This window comes from Telmatherina bonti, assembly GCF_933228915.1.
Source record: "Telmatherina bonti genome assembly, chromosome: 13".
In the NCBI taxonomy this organism is placed as follows: domain Eukaryota; kingdom Metazoa; phylum Chordata; class Actinopteri; order Atheriniformes; family Telmatherinidae; genus Telmatherina; species Telmatherina bonti.
In genome coordinates this window covers 26,209,507-26,237,222 of record NC_136611.1, presented here as the reverse complement: position 1 = coordinate 26,237,222, position 27,716 = coordinate 26,209,507, and the positions used below count along the sequence as shown (strand labels likewise).

Sequence of the window (27,716 nt, the reverse complement as noted above, 5' to 3'; positions counted from 1 at the left end):
AACTTTCTAACGATGAGGCTAACTGGAATCTTAAAAAGTTTAACATGAGGAATATGACCAGAAAGGCCCCTTAAGATGTGAGAGACGCTAGATTGAGCTGTTAGAGGGTAGAATTGAGGAATAAAAGTCAAGTGTTTTGGAACAGGAGACGAAGCTTTTAAAAGAGAATGGCTGCCTAGCATGGCCATGCTTTTATTCAATTGGGGCTTAGTGGAGCCAACAGGGCCTCGCTGTCTCAGACACTTAATTACAACCCCAAGACCGTTTGCTTTGCATTCTGGGCCAGCGGCGTCAGTGGCAGCCGAGCGTTGCAGCCTCTACTCACTTCCTCCTCGATCTCTGCCAGGGATTTGATCGTAATGCCCATTAAATTGACTTGCTGCATCTGAAATCAAAAGCAGGGAGAGGAGGAGGGAGAGGAAAAAGAAGAAGAAGAAAAAAAAAAACACAAGAAACATGGCGGTTAGGCTCATGGCTAAGTAAGCATGCTTAAAATCTTTAATCCTCTCCCTCTCTGTGTCAATACAAACGGGGCCATAGTGACAACTACTGCCAGCCAGCCAAATGGACTGCACTGAGCCAGCTCTGCCTGACTGCACGCATTCATCACTCAGTCTGGAGGAAAGAAAGGGAAAGAAGTGAGGGGAATAAAAGGAAAGACAAGGAAAGAAGAGTTGTTCACCTGAAGGGATGCTGTTGGAGAAGGAACTGTCATTATTACTCTTATTTTACATATAGAATAAAGACATTATCATGTGTTTTTTTTTTTAACAGGCCTTCAAAGATTTTTTACCTCCTGGGGATTTTCATAAAACTTCTCAGAGACCACGAAGGGCACATCATGCAGAGCTGGAAGAAAAGTTAGAGAAAGACAAAAAACAAAGTTGAGAGTTGACTTTTACACTGAAGCATATTACGCCCTAGTCTTGATCCTGAGTGTTTCCTCAAGACTAAATGTGGGATTATAAAACAGCAAAGCTATCAACATCCCCAGCCACCCCGACACCTCCCCTTCTTCCGTCTACTGAGAGAAGATGAAAGGCTTTTTTATTCTCCGCTGTATTTGAGCACCTCCACTCTCTCTTCCTACCCAGCCCTCTCCAGTTTAATTACTCTTGATTATTCCCGATTCTGTCTTGTCTGAGAGATGTTCACCTCTGAAACAAAGACACACTCATACCAGGCACAGAAAAGCAGAAAGAAGGGAGACAAAACATTTGCCAGATATCACATTTGCATGAAAATAAGCCACACTGTTCAGCCGGCAAAAAAAGTGGATTGAAATGAGGACTTGCCAGGAGCGTGGTGGTATAATTAGCATTTGACCAAACAAACGAGCTTCAACAGAGCTATAATTAAGCAGGCCTGTAATTAAGTGTATGCCCTTTATCATAATGATCGTGGTTAAAATGGTGTGATGGCTGCCAGTTGATTATTAATGGTGTAACCCCGTCCTGCATGCATCCTGCACTGGAATCAAGGTGTCACGACTGTCAGGCTAGAGAGCAGCCCTTTGTTTATAAAATACATTAGGGCCCAAATTAACACAGGATGACAAGAGACACAAAGGCTCTCGTTTCCAGGCTGAAAGGAAATCTGCAGCTGCTCGGCTTCATTATAAAACTCCCAATTCTGGAAGCACAAAACTTGCCGGAGCTGGCTTCGACAGGAGCTCCAAACATCAAGAGACCGAGCTTCCAACTGCTGCTCTTTAACCTGCAGTCCATTAGACCGCTGGTACAGGAAAGGACGTCGTAAATGTAAGCCAAAGCCTTTCATGAGTCATCATTTGGAGCTGATGCTCCTTTTGGGTTTTCCTGTTCACAGCAATATTCTGAAGTATATAATTATAAACACTTTCTTTCACTTTGACATTTGTGTGACTTTCTATCCTCGTTTGGCTTTTACATAAATTTGCGGTTTGGCACTTTCCTGTCGACTGTAAAACAATGTGATCTTTGTAATCAAAGCATGACCTTCACCCCAAGGACCAAAGGAAAACTTCTGTATTTTCTTGGCGTGCAGTCATCTCCTATATTGCTTTTTAAGTCGTGTTTGGACCACCACTTTAAGTTTGCTTTACACAAAATAATGAGGACAATCATGTTTTTTGTTTACCATGTTCAACAGTTTAACGTTGACACCATATATCTTTTTTTTAAATTTATTTATAAAATGTGCTGGTAAAATTTAAAAAAAAAAAAAAAAAAAAAAAAAAAAAATTCTCATAAGACTTTAGCTGTGGTGCCAGGGGATCATCAAAGTTATAATGGTTTATTCTCTGGGCATCATGACCAGCTGCACCCGACTTCAGGGTAACCCTAGTTGTTAAGGCAATACTGCTTAGATATAAGTGGTGCATGAGCCAACTAACAGACTGAGCTTGCTTATGTCAAGGCTCAAACATGGCAAAAAGAAAAAGAAAAAAAAAAAGCACGGTGGATGGATTCAAGGGGTGTTAAAAGTCAAAACGGCCATTTCATCCCAGGAGCTCCGAATATGTAGTTGTCTGAAGCAAAAAGCCAGTCAAGCCAGCTGGTATGATGACTTGTTTGAGCTCGTAACTACAAGGGAATAAACATGCTCTACTGTGTTGCTGGCGGCACCAACACCAGACAGAGGTAAGTAGGAAGAATACATTTAAATCAATAGCCAGCAGTGGGAAGCAGAGATTGTGGCTGCTGATGGATCTGCATGGCATGGACAGATGAATGCACAGAGCTGAAGGCCAGAGCGTTTCTTTATTGCACAAGGATTACATTTAAAACCAGATCTCACTTTGTATTCCTCTACCATCTATACTAGAGAGCCTATCTTACATCCAGACAAATGGAGAGGCACAGAAGACGACTTGCTTGTAAAGGATGGATGCTTTACTGTAGAGTAATCTAAAGGTGCAAAGGGCAAAAACAATGTAAATCCAATCTTCTGACCAGGAATCCAACTATGAAACATTTCCAAGCTGCTCAGTGGCCTTACTACACTCCATTAACTCATGAGTATATTGCAGTGTGGGGAATTGGGTAGTTATTTGGCATTTGGAGTATGTGAGTGCAGTCGATATGAAAACATCTGGCAGGACTTTGGGTACAGTGACTATGATGATGATGGTGATGATGATGGCTGTGAGCGCAGAGGTGGCGTTAAGTAAGGAGGACCCTGTGGCTTGAGTGATTGTAGTGTAAAGAACGAAGTCAGCACAGGGCCCGTGTGGATCATCGCCTTATTAATGGCTCCGTCAGGTGCGATGAGCAATGGCTGCATTGTCATCTCCAGCCCCTGGGCACAGATGAATGGCTGTTTCAGGGCAGGAAGGGCTCCCTCGTACGCTGGGCTGAGCACTAATCCCTCACTCTTCCATTGTTGGATGCACTGTCACCCAGGACCTCAGCAACACTATACATTGCATTTCCAGGGCTCCAACAGACACAGCTATACACAACACAAGCGCAGACACACCCACACACGCAAAAGCACATAAACCACATCGAGTTGTGCTCCGACACTGACTGATGGAAAAATATGCGTGGGTGATCGAGCATACCCCATATTACCTGAACCACAACTCAAGAGTAGCACTTTAGGAATGTTGATGAACTTTTATTTTACACTTCACTAATTCAGCAGAATTGCATTGATCTCTGTCTGGTGTGATTACTTGGGTGAATCTGTCTCGCTCCTGAATTAAGTGAGGAAGTCAAAGTCAGGGCAGCAACTAGCAAGCGTAAATGAACACTTATTACAACTTTTTGCACTTGGGATTCTCTTGTTTAGCAGCATAAAATAATAAGAAAATAAGTGTAAAGCTTTATCTGTTATGTGTTGTATTGCACATCCTTAACAATTGGAGGCTGCCTTTTCTCTGCGTGCAGCCAGGGTAGATATTGCAATGCCTTCCATGTCGATGTGACTCTCAATTTGAGCCAGATTCTTTATGCAGACCATGGAAATGCTATTCTGGTTGCAGACCCTGCTCTCTGTCACCAGTGCAGATAATGGTGAGTAGATGAACAGGGAGCTGGAGGAGGACCCCCCTATGCCCACTCACAGCCCTTAGCCCCACTCTGACATGAGAAATAGTGCCCAGGCCTGACAGCATCTCGGAGACATATTGTAGTTTATTTTGTCGCCCGGGCATGCCATCTGTGCCATTCCAATGGAGGGTGTGTGTTCAGACTGCTGCAAGAGAGAGGGCATGAGGCTCTGGGTCCCTCAGTAACTCTGCAGCCGCGGCAGGTCATTAGTCAAATTGCCTAATGAGAGAGAATACAAATGGCCCCCTACCCTGACAGGAGGAATTTTGGAGGTGTCAGAGCTCCTGACCCGTGCTATGAGAACAGATGATAGCGAGTTGCTATTTTCAGATTCTTTTAATGACTATGGCTCTGTGAATCCCATTCTTTTTCTTTTATCTTCTCTACACTTTTTCAAACCATCTAGACAGATGGACTAAAAGAAATAGAATAACTTTTCAATACATTAAAAATCTCACTTGCAAAGTGGAAGTGTAACTTTTTAATTATTCAAATGTTTACTTGGAAGTCAATTAACATTCCATAAAGCATGTAACATTGATATCAAAACAGATTATGCGTGGATATGATGTTGAGGGTTTCTGATAATCTATTTTTATTTGTCTCTGCTGGCACTTTATTTTCAGAGTCTCACTGAAGTGTGTGCAACCTTCTGTTGCAATTCTCCTGACAGCAAGACGGTTAGTTTATGCTTAAATATTAATTTCATTTCATCTAAACGTTGAAAAACGTAAACAAGTTTAAAGGCTTCGCGAATACTAATAGTATCCAAAAGATTGAGTCGATAAATCTGTTTATAGTTACACATTACAGACTGGAGCTGCAAAACATGTAAGATTAATGACGAAAAACTGGAGGGGAAACGTGTGTGTATATATATATATATATATATATATATATATATATATATATATGTATATGTGTATTTATCTAGGGTATATATATATATATATATATATATATGTATATATATATATATATATATATGTATATATATATATATATATATATATATATGTATATATATATATATATATATATATATGTATATATATATATATATATATATATACATATATATATATATGTATATATATATATATATATATATATATATATATATATATATGTATATATATATATATATATATATATATATATATATATATATATATATACATATATATATATATATATGTATATATATATATATATATATATATATATACATATATATACATGTATAATTATATGTGTGACAACTTCTCCAAAAAAAAAAACATTATGTCTAAATAAGAACAAGTTCAGCCTGTATGTAAAACAGGCTGTTAAATATGAAGTGCAGGAGTTGTGAGGTCATATTTTAGTTATTCTTTAAAGCTGTAAGCACAGAATAAATACTGGGAGAGCCGTTTCTTCTCGCTAGCTATTGAGAGCTCTTCTGAAATAAAATGGACAATCAGACTTTAATCAGCAGCTCAGACTATTTAAAGGCACTGCCATGGCACAGGCATTGATCCCCAGCTGTGGCTGCTGGTAAATGTGCAGCAGAATGTGTGTATAAATGGGGTACGCCTCTCTGGACAAGTGTAAAAGCTGGCAGAGGGCTGACAGTAAATTGCATGTGCCGGATGGGACACAGCAGAAGGCACAATTACACAAATCCCCTCTTAATTAGCGGTTCTGTGGGCAAACTAACCCGTAATGATGCGAGGGATATGGTGAGCCCCAGAAATCCTAACAAGAAACACTCAGCAGCACTGGAGACTGGGTCATATGGCCCCAGCTCCCCCGAAGTAGTGAGTGACATGTGATCTGTTCTGATCAGTGCAGCTGCAGGAGCTGCACGAACTCTCCACCACCCTGAGTCTTTGCTGAGCCACTTGCCCTCTGGACTGTGGGCAAAACAGCAGGCCCTATGTGGTTGTGGGTGGCATTATTAAGTTTTCCATGCTCACACTACCGGGCAATGTAAAGTGGCATCTCACACAGTGAGTAATGAACTGTGCCAGAGCAGAAGCAGGAGGGATGACAGCCAAAGAGGCCTCCTTGGCAGCCACTAACCTGGGCATTCACCAATTTATCATCCCTTAGAACCAATCCACCAATGCCTCACTGCCATTTGTCATTAATTATGCTAATAAGGATACCATTACTCTCCCAATGAAACAGGGGATGTTATTAGTATAATGCATTTACAGTTTAATACATATGCATTTGCTTATTAGTTTTACTGTCTGAATAGTTGGACTTTGAGAAGAGATATTTCCCAGTGCTTTCATAAAAGTGTTATGCAGTAATATATACATTAAATATGCAAGTGCCGCTACAGATAGGACGAGGATGCATGTGACTGTTTGATAATTATTCACTATTCCCTACTCTATAGCAAAGGAAAAAAAATGGTCTGATGTGTTTGAACTTTTTCATAGCAGACTTCATGTTTCTAAGCAAAACCAGGCTAAGCAGAACTATTTAATATAGCTTCTGGGAGCCCCACATGCCCTTTTCCAAAACGACTTCATTCCCAGAATCTCATTGTGCTTTCTGAATCACACCACAGTATGTATTAGAAGATCATTAATTACAAACTTAACAAGTCAGCAGAGCCATTAAAAGATCTTTAAGGCATATTTGACCATAAATCTCCTTAAACTATATTTAATGACTGGATTTTTCTGAAATATTTTTTATCAAGTTCTAATTAGATGTGTGATAACAAACCCTGCTGTACATGGGGCAAATGAGGGAGCCGTGACAGGCCCATCCATTGAGACCATCCACGTCTGGACAGTGAAACTAATGGAGCACTGCTTCTATCTCAGGGATGGATAGAAAGCAATGAGGGATGAGACTCCACAGTCCAGTCTGGCCTGCAAATGCAAAGCCATTTAAAATCCCTTATTTGACTGTAATAAGGGTCTAAAAATGCCTAAGGGCCTCGAGCTCCAGTCAGAAATTCTATTAGGATTTATGCAGGATTGATCCTCAAAAACTTAATGGTGCCATCATGTTGGGACTGATCATGTTTTGCAACCAAACCTGGACAGTCCAGAAGAATTTCCTGCATAGTATAAGCTTCCAAGTCTATTTAAAACCATTTCAACCCAGATGGTTTTTTATTACAACTCAATTAACTTTTGCATCTTGTTATTTAAAGTTTTTTTTTCTTAAATAAAACAACAGTTTATGCATAAAATATTGAAAAGACATGTTATATTTATTATAAAACTACATAGATGTAGTTTTAATGCCTAAATGTAAAAATGGTTGTTTATAAAAAAAAAAAAAAAACCCATAAAATAATAAGATGTAATATTGAGCATGTTGGATACTGTACTTAGATCTAGCTACAACAACATGTTTGAGATGTGATTGGATTCAAAGTACGAGTAAATTTTAAGCTTTTTCCTTAGTCATGTATTCAAACAATTTAATATGTGATACTTATGATGACTATGATGAACTGGGAACCAATCCAGGGTGGACCATGCCTCCTGCCCAGTGATTTCTGGGGCTTCAGCTTCCCCATGGTCCTTAACTGGACTAAGCAATTAAGAAAATCAATGAATAAATGAATGAATAGCTATAATTATCCACTGAAAATGCTCTGAACCAAGTCAAATGTTAAATAAAAAACCCTTAAAAATTGACTCTAGTTACTATTTTAAAGACTCTAAAAGTAAATATGTTTGATGTCACAGGTATGACATGCATCTTGTACTGCGGAAAACAATCAATATCAAAATTTGCCACCTATATTTAGCTTAAAAAAATCGACTATTTGTTTTAAAGTTAATTTACTTTTAAACTTTGCTATCACTCTAAAGAAGTTAGGTTTATAGGTATGAATGTTATGGACAGAAAAACAACAGCAGCTACAAAAAAAAAAAAAAAAGACATGTAAGTTATTATGTTCTGTGAATGTTGCTCTTTACTAAACAGAAGTCTAAAATAAAACTTAGTCATTTTCAACAAGCCAAACAACACGCAGACTGAACATATGCTTTTATTTAATCAAAGCTGCCTTTCGGAATAGTAATTTCATTTCATCGTGTTAGTGTAGTGTTTTTGACAATGATTTAATTATGTTTGCAGTATTCTACCTCAAAAGACTGAAAACAGCGCAAACAGCTCAAGCAGACAATTACAGCACATTTATACTTTGAGTAATTTATAAGAAATAGCAAGAAAAAGATTTATTATTAAGCAAGGCAGAACTCCATTATATTTATTTTTTGACAGATATGAATGTGTGTGTGTGTGTGTGTGTGTGTGTGTGTATTAGTTGTAAATACCATTCTCCCACTACACCATTCTCTCTGTGTTTCTCCTTTTGCTGACCAGGGAAATTAAGAAGCAAAACGTGGGTTTTAAAAGCATTCCTTTCATGTCTTGATGTAAGCTTTGGCATTACTTCAAACATCAAGATCGGTTTCATAGAAATCCCATTCCATCTAAAGTAAAAGCGCTGCAGTAAATCTGCCCATGCCTCCCCCATAACACTTTCATAAATGATTCATTCAGCTCAGTTTAGCTGATGCAAAACAGAATGTTAGTGAGTTGTGGATGGAGCCTGGGCTGCAAAAAGGAGGACAAAACAAGCTGCTTAGTAATTTCAACAATCTAAAAGAGAAAAAAGAGAGAATAGAGGGAGAATAGGATGGCATAGACTACAAATAACTTTTTTGTCACTATCCAGCGGTCGTGTTTTTTAATCCCTCAGCCTAAAGAATTGTGTTATTCTAAAATATAACCTCAGTGGTGCAGAAGCAGTTGAGATCCATCATAGTTTGAGATAAGAGCCGGCTGATCTCCTCCCTCTGCACAGCCTTGCCCCGAACTACATAGGGAGATAAGATGGAACTTTTGTTTGAAACCTGATGAGAAGCCTCTTAATGAAAGTGCTGCGCCAAAAATAATCTTTTTTCTCCATGTTAGTCAATCAAGAAATGGTGTAGTTGGGGGGGGGAAAAAAAGAGGAGAAAGAAAGTAATTTTGCATAATCAGTGAGCACCATCTGGAACAATTAACCAAATTCCACAGAACTCAGAGGATCAGTCATATTGGCTTATTAAAGATCCAGAATTATACAAGTAATAAATCCTTGGAAAAACGAAGCGTACCCCTGCCTGTCACGACTATTTTAACTTCAAATACAGTGGAATACTTGATAAGGCTGAAAAGAGGAGATTAATATATGCAAATTATGTCGAGCATTTAAAAGCCCCCCAACAACTGTCTCATTTTTTTCTGTCTCTTATTACAGGGCTTTATGTTTTATTCATACACCAACTCACCTGTCATTTCATAAGCTATAATATTATGAGGGTATTATTAAACAGTATAAAGTGGAGCTTTAATTGGAAAGCTCCATTGCATTTTCCAATTATTTGTAGAAAATTAAAAGCAGATGCACTTAGTTTAATAAGAATTCTAATATTGTTTCCTGAAAATCAAAAATCACTGTCATTCTGCCAAGATATTTTGCAAACCCAAGTTAATTTTGAGCCTCCTATTTTTTTCCTCGTCCTTCTCCACTGAAGGATGAACTGTCTAGTGCCTGTTAATTGAAGTTCCTCTAATGGATAGGGAAATAATTGCTCTCCATATTATGTTAGATCAGGGCCAATGTCAGGATTTATTTTTGATTAATGCTATAGATATGCAAATGTATTACTTTTTATTAGATTTACCTTCATATCAGGTGGATGCCTGCTGAATACTACATGCTATTTTGCTGGTAATAAAGAGAGACTGCAATGCAAAAGGCACCACAGGTTTATTTGGGAGCTCCAGACTGTTTTCTAACACATTTACTTTTTTCTCCCCTATCAAACAAATGCTTTTTTAGACAGATTTCTTTAGTGCACATACAATTACCTTTAAAATATCTGGATTTACTGTCAGTGTTTGAATAATAGACCTAATTGGCAAAGGGACTTGGCATGGATCAAAGTAATGCCGGTGCAGAAAAGCAAAAGGTTGGGGCTGTTATGAAAACTTGATAACTTTTCAAATGAGCCTGAACTGTCAAGTGAAGGAGGGCTGCAAAATAAATGTGAATTAGTTTTTAATATTCTGGTAATAAATGTCAAAGCTTCTGCACATCACACTTGTACATGATGTGACTGCACATGACAGATTTTCCAGACATGTTACCTCTCCACCCCTCAACTTGTCTTTTTTTTTTTTATTATTCTTTTGTGTAGATGTGAGTGTGTGTATTCGTGTGTGTGTGGGTGTGTGTGTGTGTGTTGGGGTTTTTGTTTTGTTGGGAAGTGACGGAGGGTTTAATCAAGAAAGCAGGCAATTCATCAATCCTAAAGAAGGCGCCTGTACAACCCTGACAGAGCGCACATGGTTTTAGACCAACTCGAACCTGGCCAGCTGTCAGCCCACACACTTTTGTGCATGCACAGGCACCAGGAAACACACACACACACACACACACACACACACATGCACATTCATAGACACACACCCTCGCTATCATCAGGCTAACAATTAACACAAATAGGCTGTCGGCTACGACCTCACACTTGAGCTGCAGGCAATCACGTTGTCAATGAAGGGAAGTTGTGTTCTCTCACATTCACAGCATGATGGTGTGAGGATGAAGAGTACAGTCTCAAGTAATAAAGCAAGAACCATCTCCGATTACCTCCATCATGCTTTTTTCTTTAAAATTGCACTGGTTCATGAGGGGAGAAAGAGAAAATCTGTGCACCTGCACAGGACAGTTTTCTGGGGAAAAAAAAAAAAGAAAGATGACTGCTGGCAGCGCACCGTACAGTATGTGCATGTTCTCCACTGTCACTCAAATCCTGTCCCAGTGGACAAATTCCACACCAAATGCCACAAACTGTTCAGCTGTGTGCTAATGTGTGCTCCTTCAGTGCTGTGTCCTGACAAACTTAGAAAATGACTGTCAACAAAATGATAAAATTACCATTTTGCAGTATTACATTTACCCCATCTTTTTACTTAATAATTTACTGTTAAACATTAAATTCAAAATAAATTTACCAGCACAAAAAAAGTTTTATATTATGTCTTGTACAACTGCTTTTGGGAGTTGTTTTGTACCAGACTTTTATTAAATAGGCTCGGTGTAACACGGCTGTACCGTCAGTGTGCTTCTGCTGGAGCAGCAGGAGGAATCCTCACCACATGGTGTCTCTCTCCAGCTGGATAAAAACCTCCCTCACATGGCTCACACACTCATAATGTCTACAACATCCTCAGCCGATTCTGACTCTGTGGCACTGAGGCTGTCAGAGCTAAGCTCTGTTTCCCAATAAATTTTCCTCTTTTTTTTTTTTCTATTTTAGTCATGGGGCATCAGGCTGTTGTTGAGTTCTGCATTGATCAAGAGCGAGGAATTTCCAGTGCATGCGAGGTACATATGTAAGTATGGTATGTAATGGATCATATTTGACAGCTGTTAATGCCAAGTTCCTCTGGGAAGTCACGTTCTCTGAGATAGCCAAAGCTCTGTATACTGTCCATCAGTGAGAACATCTACTCAGAGAATTTGCAGATTGAGAACCAGAAGAGCTTTAAAATACACATGCAGGTAAAGACTAAACTAACACCTACAATGTAGCACAAAAATCATTAGTACTGACTTAAAGAGATGCTGTGTAACAGCAAAAATTTGAAAAACTTGAAAATATTTTTATTGTTTACATTAAACATAAACAGCATCATGAGTGGCACTGCATTGCATCCATTTAGCATGGCATCGTTTACCTGAAATGGTGTAGATCCCACTATTCTGTTGTTGATATTGTGGCCTGCTTGGGGTTCTTCTGTTGACAGAAAAATAAAGCCAAAATATCTATTTAGTCATAGCTGATTAAATATAATGTCAAAACACAAAATGCAAGTAAAATGTTAATGTAAAAATATTTAAAATGTAGTTAGCACTAAAATTCTTTCTGAACACAAAAGTTTCTGCTGTACCTAAAGATAAAAACCTTATTGAAATAACAGAGTGAATCATGAGAACTGTGCTTCAGCTACCCAGGGGCTTACACAGATCTTTAACAGAGGTTTGGAACAGGATCTTGTTAATTCTGGAGGAACTGAGAGCTTCCATTATTCAAGGGAAGTCTGTTTTTTTTCTTTATTGTCTTGTGGCCTTGTATTGCCGAAAACAGCACAGAATGCACTTTGTGGGTAGTTGAAGTTAACAAACCATATAAGATTGAAATCCTCATCAATCAAGCTATCATGAATTACACCCTGTGACTCACCCCTATGGATCGATAAATCCACAGCAAGCAGGGAAAAGAATTTGCAGCTTTAAGAGAGCTGCATAACATGACATGCTTTGGAGATGAAATGATTTCCAGGATGGCGTTATAAAATAAACAATCTTATAATGATAATGCAAAGCAATTGGCAATATAATTAAAAAGTAAAATCACTTTGACGGAGGACAAAAAGGCACGAGAGTTTGTTACTCTGCAGAATGTGGAGGAAGTTAAAACTTTGTGCTGAATTATAACATAAAGGCAGATTTAGTGAGTGAGCAGGTGTGAAGATGCAAATAATGAAGTGTATTTTGCACATCGTGTTTCATATTTGGCCGATTTATGGATAAACATAATCTTATCTTGAAGGGGGTGTAAAATAAAATAAAAAAAAATAATAAAACCTCAAAATTTAAGCCTAAAGCCAGATCTGCATATTCTGAAGGTGCTTTATGGAAGTTGTGACTTTCAAAGCCTTATCTCTTTGGATGAGATAAATAAATGCAATAATTTCTATCAACAGCAATAAAACAAGACTTGTGACAGGCTGTGGTATTTATGAGCTGAAGGCTGCAACTCAGATTTATTTGCAATGAAAGGATCGACTTTTCTCCTCCTCATTTACATCAGCATTTGGTCATGTTAAATCCAGGCCAATTGTGAATTTTTAAAAGGTTGGCATCAATCTTGTGGGAATGACTGCCATATTCAAATTCAAAAGGGACTTTTTTTTTTTTTTTTTACCTGCAAAGGTTGATTCCGCTGCTGAATAAGAAAGGAAGGTATGCATCTTTCAAATTACAGACACATCCCATGGACAGATAAAGTGGACCCACATGGTTTTAAAATGTCTTTAAATGCATCAATTGTGTGTTTACATTGTTATAGACCTCAAAAGAAACAGAGAGAAGAGGGAAAACATTGTTGACTCTGAGTATTCATCTATGTATCTGGAAAGGTGAGAGTGATATTTGAAATCCAAACAACTTGGTGCAAAACACAGAAAATGGGCTCAAGCAATGTTTTCCTACAGGCAACCTCCGGGGCTGATTTTCCCATCTGTTTGAAAAACATAAAACTGTCTCAATCCAAATTGCTGATTTCTAAATACAATTTTAGGTGCATGGGAGAGCACAACATATGGCAAATCAATTAGACAGCTAATTCTTAAAACAAAAACATGGCAAGTGCATTTGCTAATCAACAGCAGTGTTGGGGCTCATATTACGTTGGCCACTGGAGTTTTGAAAACAATTAATCCTCATTTCAGGCAAGGAGAGCCATATTGACACATATTCCTAATTTGAATATTCAATTATAGTGAAGTTCCTCATCAAATTATAGCAAAACTGGGAACACAGCCTGAAAGATTTACGTAATTACAGCCCAGATCAAGAGTATTACCTTCCCACAAAATCTGCCGGAGTTAAAGCTATTTGAATAAAACAAAACACAACGCAAAGGATTATTTGACAACAACTACTACAATCCACCAGATTGTCTTCGTTTTCACAGAGAATAAAGAAATGAGTTGTCTGTGTTACAAAAGAAGGAAAAGGAAAAGGTGGGAGAGGCTGTGGGGACAGACAAGCAGTAGTCAATGGAGGTAAGATGAGAATGCGAGTAATATCACTGACTGAGGAGCCAGAGCGGCTATACAGAGAGCTGGAAGCCCTTGTTTTGACACACATCCAGCCTTTCCTGTGACAACATCTCCACACCTTCCTCTATGTGCCAGCAGTGCTGCTTTGTGGGAGCTGCCTTCTCACCCATCATTATCCTCCTTTAAGCTCAGTGTCAGGTGCTGAAGAGAGCCTCGTTCTGATTTTTCGTGGCAAATCACTGTATAGTCTGCACCCATCTGATCTCAGCTGATCAATCAATCATTTCTGGCACCTCTCTGCATCCTCTTTCTTGATCTGCACTATTTTTTTCAACTTTTTTTGAACATGAAGTAATGAGGGAGATTGAGCTGGGAAAGGATTGCTCTTCAACACTTCAGACAGAAGATCTGTCATGTGACACACTGACAGTCACGCTGTCTCTTTTTCCCAACAGTTGTGTGCAGCGGGAGTCTTGGTTAACCAGCGCGCAATGAAAGCTGATACAATACTCCGGCAGAGCTGCAGCAAAGTGTAGAGTGTCACAGGTAAAAGACTGTGCAGTCCTAAATGTATTGATATGAATGCCAATTCTGACACTGATAACTCTCTACACTTCACATGTTAGAAAAAAAAAATATGCAGAGGGAAAAAAAAAAGATACTTGGCCTTGACATTTTTATCACTGTACAGTTTGATTTAAAAAGTGTCTGTGTGTACAATAGCCTATTATTCTAAGAGAAATGTCAAAAACCTTGATTCTGAGTGAGGCGAAAGAAATTGCAATATTAGGACAAGGCTAATTTATGCTAGCAGTCACTGTAGAGGTCAGATATCAGCCTCAGCAATGACAGTTTTATCAGGAGAACAAATGGCAGTGCTGGTCAGGAGGAGGAAGAAGGGAGATACTTTACAGGATACATTAAAAGGCTGACCGGATGGTGCGGGTTTTTTACATTATGAAGTCGGGGAGTGGCTGATAAAGTCTGTCTTGACAGAGAACAAGCTTAGAGGTTGACATCAAGCTGCGGCTATGAATCAAAAACAGAGCACTGTCACTGCTTGAAATGCTGTAGACAAACTTGATAAAGGGACATTTAACGCACACGGCTTAAATGCATTTACACATGCAGACAGCTCAGAGACCTCTATCTAAAGAGATAAACGGACTCGCTGTGGTTCAATGGCACAAAAATAAATATTTTCACACTTAATCCTTAGGCTTACTTAAAGTGTAAAACCTATGTAAGGGGCAAAACAAACAAACAAAAAACCCCAAAATAAATAAACAAACAAATAAATAAATAGCTCACTAACTTCTCTTGTGTGTGTATGTGTGTTTGTGGGGGTGGGTGTGTTCTGACATTTCAAATTTCACATTCAGTACAGTTTACTGTCTTATTACATCCCATGCTGCCCACTCCATTACTCTGAGCCTTAAACAGTCAAATGTTTGGTCTGATTCTCCAGTCGAGGTAAATGGCCGTCCTCCCTGAGCTGGATTCTACTGGAGGTTTTTACTTTCCATTAAAACGGAGTCTTTTTTCTTTCACTGTTGCCTTGTGCATGCTCTAGATGTGGATTGAGTCAAAGTTGAGATTCAATGCAATATTTTGCTTTCCCTTGAACAGGCTATTTATTATGAAGTGACTTGAATTGATGTGTCTGAAAAGTGGCCTATATGACATTGTTGTGAGGTGTTGCTATACAAATAAAGCTGAATTGAATTTACCCATTTACCATGTATATATATATACACAGTATATATACATATATACAGTATATATACACACAAAAGTTCCTCCCTCACCCACCCCTCCCATCTCCCCAGGGTAGGGCAGGTGGCTGTTCATCTCTCAAGCTCGGGTTCTCTACGGCCCCCAGTGCTCCGATCACGATGTGTACTACTGTTGCTTTCACCCTCCAGGCTCTCTCCAGTTCTTCATTGAGGCCTTGGTACTTCTCCAGTTTGTCATGCTGCTTTTCCCTGATATTGCTATCATTGTGGATGGATACATCGATCACCACAGCTTTCCTCTGCTGCTCCATGATCACTATGTCCGGTTGGTTGGCCACCACCGTTTTATCTATCGGGATCTGGAAGTCCCAGAGGATCTTAGCCCTCTCATTCTCCACCACCTTGGGGGAGTTTCCCACTGGGACTTAGGGGTCTCCAGTTCATATTCTGCACAGATGTTCCTGTACACTATACAGCTACTTGGTTATGATACTCCATTATGATACTCGTATTCTTTTCCTGCCAGTATCTTGCACCCTGCTCTGAGGTGCTGAATTGTTTCAGGGGCTCCTTTGCATAGTCTGCACCTAGGATCCTGCTTGGTATCTGGGCTCAGGTCCTGTTCCTGTGCTGCCATGATCAATGCCTCTGTGCTGTCCTTCAGTCCAGCCTTCTCCAGTCATTGGTAGGACTTGTTTATATCGGCCACTTTGGTGATCTGCCGGTGGTACATCCCATGCAGGGGCTTTTCCTCCCATGATGGTTCTTCCATCTCATGTTCCTCCAGACTCCATTTTCTGAGACAGTCACTAAGTGCTTTATCTCTTGGTGCCCTCTTCTTGATGTATTCGTAGAGCTTGGATACTTCATCTTGGATAGTGGCCTGGATGCTCACTCGTCCCCAGCCCTCTTCTTTGCGCTTAGTGTATAGTCGCTGGACACTGGACTTTGGGTGGAACCCTCCATGCATGGTGAGCAGCTTCTGTGTTTTGACATCTGTGGTCTGAGCTTCCTCCTTTGGCCAGCTTATTATCCAAACAGTGTATCGGATCATTGGCATGGCGTAGCTGTTAATTGATCGGATCTTGTTCTTGCCATTGAGCTGACTTCTCAGTACTTTCCTACCTCGTTGCGGGTATTTAGCTGTAGCAGCTTTCCTTGCCATTTGGCTGAGGTATGCCCAGGTACTTGTAGCTTACCACCACATCTGTTATTCTGTATATATATATATATATATATATATATATATATATATATATATATATATATATATATATATATATATATATATATATATATATACATATATGTGTGTGTGTGTGTGTGTGTGTGTGTGTGTTGATGTTATGATGCTATTGTAGCAAATTGGACATGTTTTAAGTGATCCAATTTACTATGTTAATTGTCCTTTTGCAGTCCATTCCCAGGTCAGACCAGGCTAACTGAGAATGATGGACAACCATGCACCCTTTCATAAAAATTTCTAATCCCTAACGTAAACCAAGAGCATCAAAACTCCACGTTTAAACCAGGAAGCTTGTGCTGTGCTGTGACGTGACTAAACCATACCATTACACCACTATGAATTCCAATGACAAATTATAAGGATATGATGTATTTCTTTGTCACAAATGGTAGTACATAAATGTATCCTTTCATATTTACATTAACATGTATGAGCTAAACAGCGGATGGTAAGAATCACAGGATTACTAAATTAGTATAAAATATTACTTAATACGTAGTTTACATTCAACTGCAGTTTTTACATTTGGAGTATCCCTTTTTTTGCACATATCACTACTTCCTTGCAAAATTTCTGGTGCTGAGTGAAACTATAGGTTATGAGAAAGGACTGACGAGCCTCCTACATACACAGTGTGCTGTTACAACAATCTCACCTCCAGGCTGAAGGTGTGTAACACCTTGTGACAGCCCATAATTACATGCATACAATTAATTGTCAACATTACTGCCTACATAAGGAAAAACTAAATATGTGAGACTTTTTAAAATGAAACTGGACATGAACTGAATTAAAAATGTATTTGGAAACTTTTTAAGATTTTTAGTTTCTTTTCTTTTACACTAAAAAAAAAACAACAAACAAACACTAAAACGATTTGAATAAAACACCTTAGCCTTGATGCAATAACCTTGCACATCCCATAATGATGCAACACGCTGCAGTTACTCTGCTGCAAAACCTGATTTGTGGTTTACGTTTGTACACAACACATAACAGGCTCTCTCTGCCTGAGGCAACTTAACATTTGAGGGGGGATCAGTGTGCTTTCAAAATTATAAGGGTCATTAAAAATTTACACATTATTGACTGTATTTAAAACATCTTTTCCAGTGACTGTAAAGAGCACTTAAATTTAAGAGGTGCTACTCTCCAAAGGCCATAAAGTTGTTATAGATAGCCTGAAGGAGGCATGGAGTGGAGAATTTTTTCTCCTGAATATGAATAAAGTACAGTGAGGTGATACCACACAGGTACACCATCGTACTGCACTTGGTTGAAGACTCAGTGAGAGCAGAGAAGCTGTTTATAAATCACAGTGTCAAACCATCTAATCTGTGACTTTAAAGAAAGTACAGAACTATTTATAGTTATAAGTACGGCTGTCTGAAGTGTATGTAACTACACAGGAATAAATAGTCAAAGAACTGCCACAGAATAAATTGCCCGCAGTCCCGTCCTTATGTGTCAGTGTTTTACGGATAGAAATACTCTCAAAAGAAGACTCTCTGTGAATTTTAATGTTAATAGAAAAACATCCGCCTGTGATCTCAGCAGGCATCAGGAGGGGGGTGTGAGTCGTTTCGAGGTGCAATTTATTCCAACCTCCGAGCCTTACAAACTTAAAAGTGGGCTTCAAAAGAGCTTGAGGATTACCGGCAAGAATAGTCAAGGCATGCACTGGCCTGAGCACTTGCCATAACTTTTAACACATCAAAGATTATTGACCAATTGACTTCCAAAATACGGCTGAATCATAAATCTGTGCAGTTTTCTATTTGAATTCATGGCTGTCCGGTTCTTGTTCTCATCCCATGGAATGGCCATGTGAACATAAGCTCTGTTTTAGATATACCTGCTGGCATGCATCATTCCTGCCTGGTGTGGCTTTAATGGGGCTTTCACTCAGCTCTGCACGGGATGGCAGAACGCTGCACTTCAAGCTGGCAAACAGATCAGAACACTGTGCCAAGCTTCCCTCTCCACAGCACCACTGCACGAAGGAGTCTCAATTGTTTATTTACAATTTGCTGTGGAAATCCCCAGCTCTTCGCTGGGATAAATAATTGAGCTGTTTGATCTGGACACAGTACAAAGGTTTGCTTCATTCACTCTGAGGCCCAAGGCGGAGGAAGCTGGAGCAGCATGAGCCGAAGAGGGGACGCACACATTCCAGTACGGCAGAGATCTTCAAGCTCTCTTCCCTTCCTCTGCAGCTGTCGCTAACTCTCGGGGCCACATCTCCTCCTCTTTGTCTCGACAGTGCAACAATCCTGTCACCAAGTCAGAGGAGCGACCTGCCTCTGCCTCCTGGGACACACCGCAAATAGCAGGAGTTTAGCCCTCATTGAACTCATGTTCTTTTCTGGGAATCCTGTCTAGTTAGCCTGTCTCACCAGTTCACCCTCACTGCCTTGTTGTCCAGCCACAACCTTTTACAGCAGATTGCCCGGCAGTGATCAATTGCTTCTGTCTCCATTGTCGTGCTTATGGTAGGGAATCGTAACAATAGCTCAGGGGGAAAACAGTGTGAAACAAAAAGAAAAGCGACGGCAAAAAGTTAAACTGCAAGCTAGACTGCTAAATCATGTGGCACAGTGTTACCTTGTGCTCACTGAGGAGTCAGGTTGAAGTCCACTTGACCTTTCCTGAGATGACTGTTGTCGAGGAATATCTCCCATCCGATACCATATTCCCATATTGTTTATCTCACTGTGACATATAAATATTTGAGACATAAAAATGTTCAAGTTCTTAACAGTTCATCATTGATTCTGCCAGTCCATAAAATGCTTCACTTGGTGTGTCATGCAAGTTACAAAAAAAGGGATCTTGATTTGATTAAAACTGGGTGTTTGTCAACTCACCCTATGCAGGTGTAGTTAATAAGATGGAACTTGGACTTCACAGTGATCTGGATGTCACAGACAGCAGCCTTGGCAGTCTCTCGAGGGCTCATTTTCACACAGAGCCTCCTCTTCCTCATGGCAGTTTCTTCTGTTAGGTAAAGTATGTGTGTCAGAATGAACTAGTGGATGCATATTCAGTTTTCTGTCCTCTGAGATTCAGACGAAAAAGAAGAAGAAAAAAAAAGAAGCGTAAAAGACATCTTCAGTCTCTGAGAGAAAGATATATTTACAAACCCCACTTATATCTTGCTATTTAATCATTTCCAGACTAAGAATAAGAAATGAGCTAATATCACTTTCGAGATGATTTGCTGTGCTTGAAGGGAAATGCCTGGACACTGGAAAGCCACAGAATTTACATGCATTATTATCATTTTTATCATTTTAGTAGGTAAAATGACAGAAGCAAGTGAATCCTCCATCAGCCGTAGAGCACGACAGGGATTTAAACTCAACATTCCCGATAGAAACTCATACATAATGTCAAAAGTATACATTAAACATGGATTCACATGAAGTAATAAAACATTAAATTACAACACGGGCAAACAAAACATAATCTCTTTTCTTCATTCTGGCAAAAAGGCATTGCCATGCTTTCCTATATTACATCTGTGCCTTTCTCATTTATTTCCCCAGCAACACTAGAAAGTGCAGTGTAAATGCAATGATAATAAAAATAATAAACAGGCTGTCCTCACTCCCCACACCAAAATATTATTACATTTCCAAGGCATGGATAGTGAGGGGGAAATACGTAGCACTCAAAAAGCACTAAAGCATTGGGGAATGCATTTCATTAATATTAGATAACCCCCATCTACTGGTCCTCTCCCCAAATAAATACATAAATAAATAAGCCCCTCATAAAGAAAAGCCCAGCTCCAGCTGAGATAAACAATGACTCATGATTCTCTTCTCTTGTACCTCCAGGGCAAAATGTTTATTTTATTTCCACAGTCTGCCATAAATTAAGCTAACCTGCACCCATAAAACATTCACTATCTCCAGCAAAGCTGCCCCTGAGGACCTCCGCATAAGCTGGTCGGAGTGTGCAAAAACAAGAGGAGGAGGGGAGTGGGCTTGTGCTTGCTATTGACTGTTTATTTACTTGTGTCCATTGTTTCCTGCACAGGTGTGAAGAACTCCGGCAAAGTGTCCTTCAAGTCAATCAGCTTCATATCCACAACAACTTCAGGTCCCTGAAAGGCAGAAAAAACAGCCTTAAAATGATTTGCAACTCAAGTACAAGTCCTTCAGTTTGGGGGGAAATCAGGAACAAAACCTAGATACTAATGGAGTCAATGATATACTAAAAGCTCTGGGAGTCTCCAAGGGGGAATGGTTGACCAAAAAACTATAGTAATTACCATCTTACAGTTTTCTTTAAGCATCTGTGAGCTTATAATCATTTCCAACCTTTTAATGAGAGGCTGTGGGATGATGGGAGACAGAGCAGGCAGTCTGATCAACAGAATGGGAGTAGTTAAAAATAATCAGGGACTGCGTAGTTGACGTTTCCAAGCATGACTCTTCCCAGCCTCCCATTACATTTTTCATTTTTTGCCATAATAAATTGCAATAATACACAGTGGCAGTCGAGAGTGGTGCGAACCAGGCGTGACTTGATGCGTCCGAAAAGCTTGGATTTCTCTGCTACTGTTGCCCAACTGTCATTGCCATTAGAAGCATTTTTTATTCATAGTTTTTATACTGACGTAAGGAGGAATATGGATGAATGCTATTATTATGCATGAAACTTTTTTTTTTTGTGTGTTTTCCCCTTTTTCTGGGGAGATTTTTTTCCATCACGACCTGACAAAAGGGGGCTATCTACCTTCAACCTAGAGTATGATAAATCACAAACTATTTACCTCCCCCCACATAATTCAGGGGCTAATTTTACAGAATCTGTTTTTGTCATAGACAATTACAGTGGGAGTTCCATTGACTGGCAGACAAAATAGCCTTTGTTGATGGCTCTGTCATGTTTTATTTGTGTCAAAGTCTTTAAAACAATGTGGACACACATTTTAAGATAATACACAGGAACTAGGGAAAGGCTATTTGTATGCTATATACTAAACTGGGGCTAAATTGAGCTCAGGCATGAAGCAGCCGCTGCCAAGTTGCCTGCCTTTTAGAGGACATAGTGAAAAAAAAAATATGACTTGATTAAGTCCTAAAATTGAACTGATGCAAAGTAATAACAAAAATCCTGGTTTTGTTTACAATGCTGTCTGCATTATCCACCTGCAGCCCAGAGAAACGTAATTAATAGACAGCCAGTAGTAAGCTGTATGAGCAGAGCTTGGACAGGATGATGATCCTGGCGATGTAAGCAAGTGTATTTATGGCCACAGAGCAGCTGACAGCCAAGTGGAAACACATATGCTGTAGCTTGAAGGCAGAAGAAAAATCCAAAAATGACCCAACAGCATTATTGGAAATATAATGCAAAGATCATTTCACCTGCAGTGGAGCTCTAGATATAGCCCAACCAAGCTAAAAGTGCTTTATTTAAAAGAATAAAATAAAAAAAGAAATAAAATATTCATATTCAAAAGTTATATCTGCATTAGCTTTCAAGAATTACTGGTTAGTAACTCTTTTCTCTATAGGGACTATGTTGATTGAATAAATTGGAGTAGTTAAAATGCAGCTCATTGTTATTTCATGAATAAACATAAATAATATCCTCAGGAGAGCGCACAACAAGAAAAATATCTCTCCATGGTATTATGGAATATGCATGCAAATCCATTATGTGTAAAACTTCAAAACTGTGCTGCCAATGCTTGCACTTCTGAGTGGGACTTTTGCTGATCAAGGTGCAAAGTGCATTAAGATATTCTAAGCAGCAGAGAGGTCAGCTCTTAACGACTGGCAAACAGAAGAGGCATCGCAGATGAGGTGTTAGTGGAAAAGATACTGGGAAAGAGAGAAGTTTACATTCATGCTTACAGTTTTTCTGGAGAAACAGAGGTAGCGGGTGACCTTGGATTTGAATAAGCCGTCCTTCCACAGGTCGGCATCAGAGCCATCTGTTGTTTGTGCAACCTACATGAAAAAAAAGAGAAAGAAAAAAAAAACAGGGAGAGAAAGAAAAGACATGCAGGAGGTGGGATAAAGTTAATGTATGTATGCCATGGGCGTGCTGCGTTTGCCTCTTCCTTTGCATACTAGCCTTAATTAACGCTTGCCTACACTTGTGCTCCATCTCATTAGTGCTCGGCGTGGGTAAAGTCTTAGCCTCCAAAAAGGTGGCTAAAAATATCATCCCTCGGGACCAGGCTGATTAAAGATGCCCTGACAAGGATCTGCTTTAATAAGGAAACCAAACTTTAGTGTGCTTTAGTGGGAAAGCTGGGATTACATTTGGAGTAAATGTGGAATGTATCTTATTGTAAGCAAAGCTGCTGGGATCATAATGAACGAGGCAGGTAAAGCGAGAACATTAAACAAGCGCCATGAGAAGTGGTACTTCTATTATTTCAGGAGGTGGGTTTAATTTAATGTCAGTCTAAATCCAAAGACCTGAGCAGCTTGCCCTTGTATAATAGAAGCATTTATTGTTATAAACGAGCAGTTCAGTCAGTTAAAAATATAAATAAATTGCATCATATTGACAGAATGTGGGTGCCACAAGTCAAGCTCAAGGTCCTACTGTACATTGCTATGTAAATGTAGGTATGCAGGGCAAAATAATAAAGCAAAATATAATCTGCAGAGTGCAGCAGAAATGCTCTTCTGTTGTTTGCGCAAACATGCTTGGCTGAAACGTCATGTTCCATTGGCTACCATGTGAGAATCACCTAAATAACTGCCACAGTTATTTTCTAAAGGGATCCTTTACAAAGAAGAGTCAATCTAATGAGGTTCATTCAAATGAAGAAGTCATAGATCTCTGCACCCACCCACACACATTACCCCCTTGACAATAATGATGAATGACCCCAGTGACTAGGTGGGGGAAACATGGCATGGGGAGATTCATGCAAAACTACTACTGACTAGATGGGCTGAGAGCAGACACTAGCGTGGGGGAACAGAGACAGATAGCAGGATGAGAGAGAAAAAGAGGAGAAGAAGAGCGGGGAGAGGGATTGCGGGGCGTCTTCAACAGCAGTTCCATGAAAGGTCCCAGAAGGAGCCTATACATCACCAGCCTCCCTCTTCCTTACAAGACAACCCGTCTTGGCCACTTTTTCCAGGTCAGTAGCCAGCGCATCCTGTCAACGTAAACAAAGGGCTCGCTTTGTGAAACCCAAAGTCAAGTTGAGGAGTAACGAGGGCACGGTTCTCCAAGGAGGCACTTCAGGCATCATCCTGCCACAGCCGCCGGCAACAGAGGTGCGACGCAGCTTGAATGTGAAACGCCAACAGCTGAGCCACGGCAAAGGAAGCATGCACAAAGTCACGCTGGCTCTTCTCTAAAACCTTCAAACATGCAACTACATGGCTCGATCATTAAAGAGACTTCAATGAGAAGAATGTCACTTGTGTGATAAGAGACATCATACAGGAGCTCTGATATAGAAATATGACATATTCTGTGTTTTAAAATGCAATGACAGATTCAACTGTCACCAGCGGTGATCTAAAAGCCCACCTGTAAAACATGTCTTAAGGGAATATTGAATATTGCTACTGTATGAAGCATCTCTGGAGACAGGCACCAACAGCAAGTTGCAATGAAGCATTGAAAGGCACAGCTGAGAATAAAAAGATATGAGGGCATGCAATCAAAAATCTCTGGAGAATGAAAGCAGGTAAAGAAGAAATGGGGCAGGTACAGGGAAACAAACAGCTCCCTCAAAGGAGAACAGACATTTTGGAAAGATGAAATGTTTCACACCTCATCTTTCAACTGAAAATAGGAAAAGTGACTTCTGACTATGCTGTGTGGAAGAACTATGGCTGCAGCTATCTTGAAAATAAAGTTAAAACACGTTTTTCCTTATTTGGGGATACACACTTTCCTTTTGAGATTCATATGAGATCTTTTTAACTTGTGGCTGTGATTAAGTGCTGGGGGAGGGGGCAGCTAAGCTAGCTGGGACATTCCCCTTGTAACCTTTGCAACAAGCATGAATGAGGGAAAGTCTGCGCATGGTGTTTGATGTAGGTTATCTCTTGGTGCTTCAGCAAAGCTCCTGATCCCAGTGGAACAGCGTTTGATCTCGGCCTATGCGCTGGTGCTGGTACAACCTGCACAAGTTCAGAGATTTGAGTGCACCAAATCAGAGAGCAAAAGAGGTAATCTGCCTTTTGATCTGCTGTATAAAATAAATGGTAAGTGTGGTGAGCAATCAGTATCGGGGGGGGGATCTGAAAGGACTTTCAGTATGAAAGAAAAAAAAAATCAATATGGCTTAATACCCTGAGATTTCTCCTCCTTTGTGATGCATCTGTACGCTGATCGTGCCATGTTGATATTTTTGTTTGGACTTAAAAACTGCAGATAAAATACTAAAAAGTTGCTCCTAAAAATAGCTCTCTGGCATTTTGGATTTTGCTACAAAGTGTACTTTATGTTTGTTATTAAAAAAATTATATGTGCAGAGATTTCAGTTTAAAAGTCTGCAAGGTGTAATTATCTAAAATAGAAACATTTTGCTTACAATGAATTCAAATGTGGCAGATTTTTTTGTCGTACTCATGGTTGTCTTTTCAGCAATCATGAGAAATAAAAGGGGGAGGGACACATTATCAACCAAATTAAAAGTAAAAATATGAGGCATTAACGTCACATATAGTATTCATTTGACAACCCATAAAGCCAAGTGGTACATTTATAACTATATAATAGACATGCAATGCATCCGAGCCATATGTCATATTTAATTGACCTTAATTACCTTGTTTGGGTAAATATTGACTCTTCCTGTGAACTTCTTAATTCTTACACTTTTCTCAGATGAGATGTATTTAAATACAGGGGACTGTTAAATTGTTGCATGCTAACTAGTTCCAACAAAAATATGTTATTTGACAATAAAGTGATGAGATGGCAACCTTTACACTTTGAGCAGAATGAGGTAGACTTCACATAGAGCAAATATTTTCCTCAATTATCTTTGTTTTTCTGCTTGTTTGAGCAAATAAAGCCTATCATCAAGCGACTGTAAAATCACAACAGAAAGTAAAGAGATTGTATTTGATTCCAATAATAGTTTTTTTTTTTGTTGTTGTTGCTATTAATGTGTCTGCACTTTCATTATCTAAATTCAGTCTTAAGTCCAATTTACTTTCAGGCTTTAAATAGCTGGTATATTGCCCTCCAGAATCAACAATATATTTGCACATCAGCCGAAATGCACTGGTGCACTGAAGCAACAGAGGAGGAAGTCTGATGAGCTTTTTTCTGTTTGTCACTTTTTGTGTGTTGCACTTGCAGTTTCCCTGCCAGTGGCTCCATTTGATTTTTACCCACCATCATCTGCCAGAGATTTGAACAAGCTGGGTACATAGGGTGGAGCAGGAAGAGATAAGAGCTGGCAGAAGAGGGACGGTTTGGGGGCACAGGTTGCAAACAAAAGGGGTCTGGAAAGGAAGAGAGAGAAAGAGGAAGAGAAATACACCCTTGAGCTTGGTTTCTGCTTTATTTAACTTATAGAGTCTCTTCTCTTTTTTTCACCCTCTTCAGCTCATTTACAACTGCATAAAGTTCCCATTAATCAGCATACCCCATTTTACTTCACATCCTGATATATTCTTGTTAATGGTGAATTTGTTGTGAGACTTGCATATAAAGAACACATGGGGACAAAGTTAAATGATTTGGGCTTCAACCAAACATCATTAAACCCTTGCCTCTGGTGTGTCTGTAACACTGGTGGCAACCAGTGCAGGGAATCCTCCTAATCATCAAAGCAAACTTTATGAATAAGTCATCTAACAATGCCAAAAAAAAAAAAGAAAACTGTGGAAGGCTGCCAGTTTCCTGACAGTACATTATTCTACACAACCAGTTGAAGCAATTACATGTATAACCAACAGCAAAGAATGAAAACATGCCACATTTGTTGGATTTCAGTTGAGATCTCCAATCTTTTTTGGGATTTTCTCTGTGGAGTTTTCATGTTCTTCCTGTGAAAATGTGGGTTCTTTTCATGTACTGCCACAATCAAAGACATGTAACATTTCAAGCCAATTAAATCAAACTGTACGAGACAAGGCAAGCCAGGCAAATTAGCAACTAACTGCAACACAGAATAATATGCAACAAAACGTTCTGCAGGTGACCCACAAACAATTCTAAAAAGTTAATAAAAAGTTCAACTGGAAGAATTTGACTCCTGAGATTGACTGGCTAGACTGACTGAGCTGGACAGAAGCCATCTGACAGCAGCTCTGGCTCAGGTAGTAGAGCAGGTTATCCACAAATAGCAAGGTTGGCTGTTCGATCCCATGCCCCTCCCCATGTCCAGGTGTCCTTGGGCAAGATGCTGAACCCTCACTTGCTCCAGATGGCAGGCGAGCACCTTTCATGGCAGCTCTGCCACCAGTAGTGTGTATGTGTGTAAATAGGCTTTGTGGAGGTTAAAACCCATCTAAAGTTAAAGGACTACTTTTAATACATGCCATTGTAAAGCAGTTTGATAAACTTATCCTTCTTTTGGATCATAAACAATCTTTGGCACCATATACGTACACCTGTAGAGTTTTGCTTAAGTTTTGCATTCAATTACTATTGGCATCAGTTAATAAAGATACATAAACACATAAAATACTAATGGGAAATGCAGATACAGATCCCGGAAAAGGCCTGGCTACAAATACAGCAAACTGCCGTTTACTTTACATTTCCCTATTAAGGCAAAATACTTACAACATAGTAGTCATCTGGGACCTTGTTGAATGAAGTGACTAGTCCAACTGCAGAGATGGGGTCGGTAGGCAGCACGTCTCTCTCCTCAGACAT

General features: G+C 39.5%; 1 protein-coding gene across 1 annotated transcript; it reads right to left on the bottom strand.

Annotated features, from left to right (window-relative positions):
* Nucleotides 1–247: 247 nt before the first annotated feature.
* LOC306764528 (multivesicular body subunit 12B-like) lies at nt 248–27,716 on the bottom strand (the record flags this gene model as incomplete). The annotated part of the gene is made up of 10 exons (XM_079251703.1): nt 248–385; nt 794–849; nt 11,790–11,848; nt 19,108–19,190; nt 19,285–19,366; nt 19,485–19,592; nt 19,748–19,877; nt 20,901–20,991; nt 22,754–22,849; nt 27,624–27,716. 10 exons carry the CDS (start codon nt 27,714–27,716, stop codon nt 248–250), a joined length of 936 nt encoding a protein of 311 aa, XP_079107829.1.